This window comes from Priapulus caudatus, unplaced genomic scaffold, assembly GCF_000485595.1.
Source record: "Priapulus caudatus unplaced genomic scaffold, Priapulus_caudatus-5.0.1 Scaffold35, whole genome shotgun sequence".
Taxonomy (NCBI): Eukaryota; Metazoa; Priapulida; class Priapulimorpha; order Priapulimorphida; family Priapulidae; genus Priapulus; species Priapulus caudatus.
The window spans coordinates 456,511-467,708 of record NW_014577096.1 but is presented as its reverse complement, the minus strand read 5'-3'; the positions used below and the strand labels follow the sequence as shown (position 1 = coordinate 467,708).

Genomic DNA, 11,198 nt, shown 5'->3' with positions numbered 1-11,198 from the left:
CTTACTTGCACTGCTACGCTACTGTAATGGCTACTGCCGTACTGCTACTCGCTACGTCTACTTGCTACTGCTACTGCTACTGCACTACTACATGTGTAGTATGAATTACTGCGCTACTGTGCTGCACTCGCTATGCTATTGCTACTACTGACTGTTTACTACTAATACTGCTACTTACTAATACTATTGCTTACGCTGCTACGGCTAACTGCTACTGCTACCCTGTGTGTGTTGTTACGTCGCTACGAGAATTAAATAGATGGTGGCTTACGACTGCTTAGTGATGCGCGAACACAATATGACGATTCCCTTTAAATAACTCATCCTGTAGTTTATACTGAAGCTCGACTAAAGTCGTAAATAACGCGGAATTATAATGGATTTTTAGTTTCCAATAAGACAGAAAATCGCAGTGTTCGAAATTTCATTTCTCGTAATCTGAAGGGCTAAGTTAACATCCATCTATGCCAGGGGCCATAACCCATGTCAATAGCCTATTCCCTGGTCTGACCTGCTTTCTCTCCTCAGCCTAGCTTGTTTCCTTAACGGCGCCATTGCCTAAATACAAATCGCACTTCAACTATTGGACCCTGAATCTTATGAAGAGATCTGCATACTGACCTCACGCTCAAATAAACATTGGTTGGAATTTAATATGCTCACGTGCATGTCAATTAATTGTTCTATCACTGGCATACTAGACGAACTGTCTCCATCGCTGAAGTACGTACTCCCAATACTGGCCTACTTGCTACTGCTGCCCTCCTCACATGTAGTCTACTCGCTACTGCTACTGCTACTGCTACTGTGAAATGCTAGCGCCACCTCGCAAGGCTTGCTACGATACTCAACGTTAACCAATGCGACCCCGATAATAGCGCTCCACTCGATTTGAAACAGCAACACGTGTCCGTCTGTAGGACAGGTGCGTCCCTGAGACGTACTTTCTTACTGCTTGAATCTAGCTTAGAGAATTAACTGCCGCTTTACTCCGATAACACCAGCGCGTTTGACAGATGGGCTTGCGACGTCTCTTCTTATATTATGTTACTTTCAATATTAATTTTCTGCTGCGCATGTTACTTGTGTTTTACTGAATCGGAGATCAAATATATAGCTTCAAACAGCGGAATGAACCCGTACAGAGCATGCACGCAAGTGCGAGCTCTCACAAATCTCCACTCCAAGATAGAGTGCTAGACTTGCGATGGCAAAACAAAACAAAGATAGTTTACTAACTCTATTGTAGACAGCTGCTCGATACACCAGCTGCTTTGGCTATAATCTCGTGCTGCACGCATACATGTCCCCGCTCTGCTGCTTCTGCACGCTTACCGTTTTGCTGCGACTGCTAAGCTTTCAGGTGTCTGGAAGACATATATCTAATATTCACTTGCCGTTATTGTTGCACTTGCGTATTACGAGTCCCCTAATCGTGTTTAATCACAAGCGATCATTAATTTATATAAGTTTTAAATACATTGAGCCAGCAGCCGTAAAGCTGGGTATGCCGTCTCTTTATAGCCTGGGCAAGACGGCTTTAGTAAGCTACCAGTCATTGCAAGTAGCCTAGATGTTCTACCGCGTTAGCGGCATACGCGCTTCGCTCGCTTGCTGGTTCAACGTTTGATCTGAGTGCGTGGCCTCGACTTTCAGACCTCGCCATACTTGTGAGATCAGTATCTATCGCTTTTATATAATAATAATTAGACTTGCTAACTTAACGTCCGTATATTGCATAATAAACGCAAAAGTAGAGCGTACTCTTTAAGGAAGTGACTCTGTCTTTATACGCTCTTGATTAATAACCTGTATATTGATAATGACGCTATATGATAATAACGCTATATTGATTCCCACTTTAAACACCTTCTGCATACTTATATTGATATGTCCACGACGATGCGCATCAAAAATCAATATTTATATTGAGTTAATTAATGAGCTCATATTGATGAAATAACGCCTTATATCGATAAGACGCATTGACCCTTATAGTCAGATAACGTATGAACCTCATATTGATAATGACACTATTTATTTGTAGTTAATATGTTGCCTTAGTCTGATTACATAGCCAGCTGCATACTATTAAATATCTAGTCCAGATAAATCATACGACAATACTTCACTATTCTGGCATTCATAACAACTACTAACTCTATGACTCTATATTGATATGTTAATATCGTGTCTATATAACTGCTTGTAGACCTGCTAATATATTTTGGCTCACTATAGCATAATGCTCTATGCATTTTTGAATAGATAGCACTACCTGCCTCATAAATTTCAAAAAATTATTGTACGACGACCTATTTAATATTTACTAGTCAATAAACTCGGTCCTATAATAGTTCTTTAAAGGGCTAATATACTGCTGCCCTACTCCATTAAGGCAATTGATTAAAATAAGCGCTCACATTAGCATACTAATATAGTTTTGCGAGCCTATATCTGCTGAACGTTAACGCACTGACCTGCTATGAGTTGACTGTACCGTGCCTACTGCTTTATCGTCACTATTATTAGTACTAGGTAACGACACTATTATTGATAACGAGTAGACACACACACACACACACACACACACACACACACACACACATACACACACACGTACACACACACACACGCGCCTATAAAGATTGTTACGCGTAACAGAACGATCTTTACGTTTCTGGCGTTTCACAATCGCCGTGACCCTGATATCATTGTTATATACTTTCGTTCCGATAGCAAACTGCTTGGCTTAGAACTGACACGAGAAAGCATTTCGATTAGGAGATTAAACGGCTGTTAGAAGCTGAGACGTTTTTCGTTAGTTTTTGCTGGCAGTGCTTTAAAACGCCCGCATGTTCGGATCGCGAATTTCTTCACTCATATATCCCGGCATCTACTAAATAATATTATCTTCTATATTAACATAACTACAATAAACTTTTCCCGCATCACACTTTCATTATTTCTTCACTGTCTCTAATGAGTGAACGAAGTCGTGCATGATAACACATAAACAACGATGAATCGAAAAAACGCCTGATTCAAACTTGACTGCGGACAAGCAAAAATGGCTGCAAATGACCATTTGTTGACAATTTAGTTTGCCTCTAGACATTGTAGTATGGTATACACCCCCATATGGCAATATTACACCCTCTACATTGCGCATGGGCAATATAGTTTAAATCCTTACACCCATGCGCAATTCTCTATGCTCTCTGCTAGACATGTCAATGCCCATGCGTAATGTAGAGGGGTACATTTGCCATATGGAGGATGCATTGCATGTTTCACCACCAGTCTACGTAGGGCCACCACGGCGGAGGAGGGACCATCAACGACAGGCGGCTTCAGATGCGTCCCAAAACACGTATAGCGGAGGCTTGACTGTCGTTTGTGAACATCATGGTATTATTAGCCGAATCGTTACGCCTGAACGTCTTTGCAAATTGTTAATGCCCCGTAGCTCACGCTTGCGTAGAGTCGTGTCACGCCGCGAAAGTAAACAACGGGCGCGTCGTCATAGCGATACACCTGTGTAGCCAGCCGAAAGGTAGGTGTTTTGTTTTCTTTTTATAACAATTGTAGCTCCTTGTGTGCGTGCGGGAGCGGGTACGTGCGTGCATGCATGCATGCGTGCGTGCGTGCGTGCGTGCGTGCGTGCGTGCGTGCGTTTATGTTCACGTGCGCGTGTGCGCGCGCGTATAAGTGTGTCTGGATGCCTTTACGTATATATCTCGTATGTATCATATATCTTTACAGATCGCTGTTTATATGCCAAAACCTAGTTTACTGTACTTTACACGATTAACAATCTATGTATGGATCTATATGTATAATCTCTGGATCTGTCTCGTATCTCAACCGTATTCAAATGACACCGTTTTTTGATGAGAAATATAAAAGGTGCATGGATTTTTTTAACGAGTTATTATCCTTTTTCGTATCGTGTATGTATACCGTTACCAGCATGAGAGCGTAGCTCTCTAGCGGTCCAGTGCTAGCAGTCGCATGTGAATGAATGACAAAAAGGAGGTAATTAAACTACCCGCATGGTCGCGTGCGTGAGACAGAGAGATCGCGTGTGCACTCGGTGCCTGGCGAACGCGTGGGGGCGGCCGCGAGTAAAGGATGCGTTAATAGAAACAAGAGCTGACGATTCTGTTCTTATAAACGCCGATCTAATCTCCCTGGGTGCACGGCTACGATGATGTTCCGCATCAAAATGAGATGCGTGTGTAGTTGAATTGTATTTGCTACTCGGTTAAATTGACACTTTTACGCGGTAAGAATGGATATATAAGATCTCCAAGAGCCATAGTGGTTGAACGCATCGATAGAGATGTTTTCGCACGGCAGACCAGCTTTCACTGAGCAAAATTGGAGTACATACACGACTGAGTGACTACGAGTGTAATGCGCTTACACCTGTTAGTGTCAACGTGGCAAGTTTTTGCACTCGCTTACTCACACTTAAATTGCGTTAAAATGATATTTTTCGTTTGCTTTCCACATATCATACTCCTGGTGGTAGTAGATATGCCAGGTGTTCCCTTTTGTCGCGTATCGGTTGCAACAATTCGAGTAAATGTATACAGCGAGGTTTCATCATAACCGAACAACAATAACCTGTTAGTGAAAAATAATTCCAGGAGTGCAGTAAATCTATATCGCTGGTGGTTAAGCTGGTCAGAAAGTGCATTTTTGTTCTAAATGCATCTAGGAACTTGATGTAAGATCATGCTACTGCTATCTATAAAACGCCTATATATATATACCATGATATATGCTGTGCAGAATAGAAATATATTGTAATAGTATATATGTTGTGCACGCATGAAAGCAAATAATAAACGTGAAGCGGACCGTGAGTGTGAACGTGACCATGACTGTGACCGTGAGCGTGGACGTGACCATGACTGTGACCGTGAGCGTGGACGTGACCATGACTGTGGCCGTGAGTGTGAACGTGACCATGACTGTGACCGTGATGTCGTGAACGGACCATAACTTTGACCGTGCAATGTGACGTGACCATGACTGCTGACCGTGCAGGCTGCGACGTGACCGGATGAGCTGGACCGTGAGTGGTTGACTGAGTATGACTCGTGACCGAGCAGTGCTGAACGTGACTATGACTTGACCGCTGAGCCTTGTAAACGTGACCATGACTGTGACGCTGAGCGTAAACGTGACCATGACTGTGACCGTGAGTTTGACCATGGACTGTTGACGCGCTGAGCGTGCTCTTTATCTGCCTGCCGCCTGCCTCTGTCGCCTGCCTGCTGCCTGTACCTGCCTGCCCTCTCTCAACCTCCTCTCTCATCTCTTTCTACCTCTCTCTCTCTCTCTCTCTCTCTCTCTCTCTCTCTCTCTCTTTCTCCTACTCTCTGTCTCTCTCTCTCTCTCTATCTAATCGCTCTCTCCTCTCTCTCTCTTCTCTCTCTCTTTCTCTCTCTCTCTCTGTCTCTCTTTTTTGCGCTCTCTCTCTCTTATCCGTCCCCGTCTTTCTCTATCTTAGGCACGTACGGCTATTATCTAATTGTTAATATTTTTGTATAAAACAGATGGCGAGTGCTGTGAGAGGGGAAAAACGCCCCCCACTTAGACAATCAATCATGACGCGCATTATTCAGTTGGTGTCAATAATGGCGTGCTTTCAGCAGGGAAGCGAATGACATTCAGTTTCTCCATATGTCGTCTAAAGTTTTAAAATGCGATGTACAATTGTGTTGATGAATATCTCGTTAGACATTATATATTACCAGCGAGATGTATAATGCACAATTTCATTATACATTCCTGATACTTCGTATATGTTATTTCCAAGTGAGCACAACACCTGCCTTGCCTGTTGCTGTCGACTACTGCTACTGCCTATTCTACTGCCGACTGCGACTTGCTTACAGTACTGCTACTGCCTACTGCTACTGCTACTGCTACTGCTACTGCTACTGCTACTGCTACTGCCCCTACTGCTACTGCTACTGCCCGACTGCTACTGCTTACTGCTACTGCTACTGCTACTGCTACTGCCTACTGCTACTGGCTACTGCTTACTGCTTACTGCCTACTGCTACTGCTACTGCGTACTGCTACTGCGACGTACTGCTTACTGCCTACTGCTACTCTACTGCTACCTGCTACTGCTACCTGCCTACTGCATACTGCTACTGCTTACTCTGACTGCTTTACTGCTACTGCTACTGCTACTGCTACTGCTACTACAAATACTTCATTGGCTATTGGTGCTGTTACTGCTACTGCCCTACTGCTGACGTGCTACTCACTACTGCTAATGCTGCTGCTAATGCGACTGTACTGCTACTGCCTACTGCCTACTGCTACTGCCTACTGCTACTGCGTACTGCTACGCTACTGCTACTGCCCCCTACTGCTACTCTACTGCTACTGCTTACTGCTACTTCTACTACGAATTGTTTCCTGCTATTGCTACTTGCTGCTGTTGCTGCTGCTACTCCCTACGGCTTACTGCTACTGCTACTGCTACTGCTACTGCTACTGCTACTGCTACTGCTACTGCTACTGCTACTGCTACTGCTACTGCTACTGCTACTGCTACTACAAATAGTGCTACTGCTACTGCTACTACAAATACTGCTACTGCTACTGCTACTACGAATACTGCTACTACTACTACTACTACTACTGCATATAGTATGCGTACATTCAGGCCCCCCGCATACGGGGAGACTCACGAAGCTCATCGTGTGCGGGGGTAAGAGGTTCCTGATGAGCACGGAGCGTGAGCTTCGTGCTGAGCAGGAGTCTTACCGTATGCGGAGGCCTGAATGTACGCATCGCGTTGCCTCTCAACACATATATATCTAAGATTGATATAACTGAAATGTACACTCGACTAATTTTCTAGACATCGATGATTAATTCGTCTCCCAAATATCATGATTGCCAAATAAGCCAATTATCTGAAAGCATCGATTATGCATTAGTATCTTCATTCGGCTTTATAACTATTATAATTTTTTTATGTGCACATGAAATGCCAACGTAGTATCAGGTTTGCTCCATGTTAACCCTTTATGTCATACTTCGTTGTGTGGCGAACTTCTGAGCGTTTCGGACTGCCAATGGTCGCTTTTCGATGTCGACGAATTATAATGAATGGCCGCTCGTCGTACACAGTTGGATACATGTAGTAAAGGCGACTTCCAATGCAGTCGAGCGCACCATAGAATTTACGTTTGAGTTCGTAAAGTGCGACAAAACTTCATGGGCATTGACGCAGCATCCTTACAATTTCAAATGGTGTACTGCTTGAAAGCGTTTCGTATAAAATGCGGTTTGACATAGTGAAAGGTCGCGTATGCTATTCAATGTACGTACACATGACGCTTGCATATCGCTAGACATTTAAAGGCCCAGTTATACATAAACTTGCATGGTTATTAAAGAGTCGGCACGCACCATGCGCCACGCTGTTTAAGGTGAATAGCGCGAGAGACCTTCTACCGATCGGCATACCGGAGTACGTGTATGAAGAAGAAGGTGACGTCACGCTCGGCTGCATGATCCCGCTGCATCGCTTCTCATCTACGAGTCTCTGCGATGAGGATTTGAACGCCGTGCCGCCGTGGACGCCGGCATTCTACACGTTTAAACACGCTGTCGATTTAATTAACAGCAACAGCACTCTGCTCCCTGGTACGTGCCTTATAGTGTCTCAGCGTAACTTATCAAGTATAAAGTGGTGTGAATTACAAATGAGATATAAATAAGCAAGACCAATGTGATAAAATTAGGAGTGTATAATATAGATTGTATAGAGTGTATAGGCTATATTATACACGCCTGATAAAATCACATCACATACATCTATATGAGCCACTATGCCGATAAACCTTTGATCAGCATTAATCAATTGGGAGGGAAAATCACAAGGTGCCCCTCTCCATAAACAGTGGGCATTGGTGTGCTTATACTAAGTTCGGAAACGCATTACAAATTTTAATGACGACTCGTTCTATTTTGCCTTAATCACGGAGAGCGTGTCTATTAGCATGACGTCGTGTAAACATATTGTCGTTGTAACTAACCATAAAAACATATCATTGCTAAATTACATCATCCTATAAGGCCCTCGATCCCTGCAATCTAACACAGAGAATCTATCCGAGTTCAGCCATGCCCTGTGAATCTCATATTGCCACCATCACTTTCGAGTTCGTGCTTGTTGTCTTGGTGATCAATTGTGTAACATTGTCAGTGCTTGCGCCACTGCGGTAGCTTCCTTATTGCAGGTATCGACCACTCTCACGCCAAGCCGAACACCTGCGTATAAACATATTATGCTCGCGATTAACTCCATCATCAGCTGATGGCGGCTAAATGTAAATATACTTGATCCTCTTTAGGTATTGAAATCGCTTTGATAACCAACTTCCCAATACACGCGCATGCTCCTACGCTCACGCACGCAATATATTTACTTTATAAATTTATTAATGAATTTTATTCGCTTACACTTGACCTTTCGGCATTCACAGACATAATATGTTTTGATGTAGCTATTAAACAAGTTATCATATTATATTAGATACGAGTGATAAAAGAAGGAAATTTATTTACAGCTACGGGGTCGCCTAGCGAATGTATAAAATAGCGTACTGTCCATATACGTGCAAATTCATGAATAGACAAAGAGCGTGGAGACAGAGATTCCTGCCCGAAACACTAAGCAACACAAGCAGAAAATTATATTATATTATAGGAGTTTAGTCAATTGCGGTATCTCGTGTCTGTAGTAATACATTTTTATGTTATAGCATACTTACCTGATGTTGTTGGAATAGTCGGCGATGGACGTAGTCATGGCTGCATTCAAATGGCTCCTCTCTTGATGCTCTATGAAGTTCCTCAAATCAGGTACGGTACCTGTATACCTGTGCACGCGTACGTGCTAATACAAGCTTTATACATATCACGATTTATGGCTGTTTAGCTAATTAGAGAAAGCTTAATTTAGCCACTTGCCCCCGTTTTGATGTGCTATGAAGTTACACAAAGCAAACACCTGCGTATATGTGGGCACATGCTTAATTGTGTGTGCGCGCGTGTGTGAGCACATATCAAACAAATAATATATAGTTCGACGGGTAATCCATCCAACTTGCAATGGCTATTCAGCTACTGGGCCACCAATGACATACTCAGTGACCGGGCTAGATACAGCTTTTTCTACCGCACCGTGTTACCGGACAATGATCGCATTCGCACAATGATGGATGTTGTGTCACATTTCGGCTGGACCTACATATCATTGCTCTATCAGGACGATCCACACGGACATAATGCGCTCAAGGGCATCAAGTATTTATTCCATTTACAATTCATAATGTATCTATAAATCTATTAGACGGGCCAAGGTTAATAGTCGTTATTACCATAGCAACCGCGCTACTTTTATGCGAGCGTTATTCCTTATTATTATCATTTAGCCATTTATTTACACGTTAGACATCAGACGTTAAACGTTAGAAATTAGAGATAGGAAATAAAAAATAGACATCAGACATTAGACATTAGAAATTAGGTATTATGCAGACACTTACCTAATATATTTGGCATAACTGCAGTACTTGCGTTGTCGCAGGCGGCTGGCAGCGGAGAGAGACATTTGCCTTGCCGTAACGAGAATGGTTGAGTGGTCAATGGACAACGAAGAAGACTACATTTGGCTCGCACAAGAATTAATCGATAACTGGAATGCTAGAGTGGTCCTTACGTATCTATTCGAACCGTTTCCACATGGAATTATCCGTGCTTTGCAAACACTTGGAGCAGAAAATCACTTCATATTCTTTGCATCTGACACCTGGGCTCAAACAACCGATGAATTCAAAGAAATTAGGACCGTTGCTCAGGGCGTATTCGGTTTTGACACTTATGCGAATCAATTGGCTGACTTCAGAGACTACTTTAGAACATTAAGTTTAGAAACAGAGAAACACAACCCGTGGTTTGTGCAGTATTTAGAGTCATATCAAAACTGTAGCATAGATGCGTCATCTGATAGACCTTGCAGCAGCACGGACCTCTTTAAGATGTACCCAGAACTGCCCAACGTTGCCTATTTTATTATTGACCCCGTGTTCGTATTTGCACAAGCAATTCATAATATTAGAGAGACGCAATGTCCTGGTGCAATTGGATTTGCTTTGAGGCAGTGCATCACCGGACCATTAATATCACAACAGCTTAATTATGGACAGTTCAATAGTCCAGCTGGAAATTCGATCATTTTCGACGCCGTCGGTAACGTAAAGGGTAAAATATCAATACGCAAATTTACAAAAACCTTCAAAATAAACAATGCCAATATCTCCGGCACTAATAATTCAGCCAGCGATTACGAGATGGTAGGAGTAGGATACTGGGACGTCCTCACCAAGTCCTTGAACATGAATGATGACAACATACATTGGCCAAAAGACCACACGGAAGAAGGCCCACCTGAGTCTATTTGCAGCAAGCCATGTCCAGAACGCTTCTACAAAATACAGCTGGAGCTGCCGTGCTGCTGGGAATGCCGCAGCTGTCGAATCAATGAGTATTTGTTAGGTAAATAACACCTGTGTTATGGCTATTATGGATAATTACCACCTATGTGGTGGCTTGCTGTGAGGCCAAGCAACCATCGATATACCTATACGTATAAAACGTTTTTTATCACCAATAGCCCGTGTAATAAATAATGCAAATGTAAGGTAGGTAACTAACAGTTGAGACCATAGCCGAAGCCATTTGTTCTCAACTGTTGTTTCTATCGAGTATGCTTATATAACAATACTACATGGTTTATAACATTGCTATAGAGAATCGAACGGACTGCTTGCGGTGCCCGCTGTACTCGTGGCCTGACGAGCTGCACGGCACGACTTGTGCACTTATACCTGTGACCTACATCCAATGGGGAGATGCTCTGGCCGTGCTATTAACTACCATCGCCGTCGTTGGCTTCATTGGCACCACCGTAATAGGTGTTCTTTTCATCAAAGTGAGTTTACTCATCGACAACTTATAGTAAGTCAGTTCTATAAACGTGTAGATCTATTTCCCTGTACGTGTACATCTAGAACAACACAGGGATGCGGAAACAAACGATAATTAATTGGAAATAAGAGGGTATATAACTAAAATACTATCCAGATGAGACG

At 43.0% G+C, this 11,198-nt stretch overlaps 1 protein-coding gene across 1 annotated transcript in view; it reads left to right on the top strand.

Annotated features, from left to right (window-relative positions):
- Nucleotides 1-11,198, top strand: part of LOC106817668 (metabotropic glutamate receptor 5-like) — a 16,843-nt gene that overhangs the window by 2,191 nt on the left and 3,454 nt on the right. Inside the window, exons 2-6 of the mRNA XM_014822357.1 lie at nucleotides 7,437-7,686; nucleotides 8,808-8,907; nucleotides 9,169-9,351; nucleotides 9,635-10,602; nucleotides 10,857-11,038. Coding sequence (XP_014677843.1) covers nucleotides 7,437-7,686; nucleotides 8,808-8,907; nucleotides 9,169-9,351; nucleotides 9,635-10,602; nucleotides 10,857-11,038 — 1,683 coding nt within the window. The remainder of the gene's footprint in view (nucleotides 1-7,436; nucleotides 7,687-8,807; nucleotides 8,908-9,168; nucleotides 9,352-9,634; nucleotides 10,603-10,856; nucleotides 11,039-11,198) is intronic.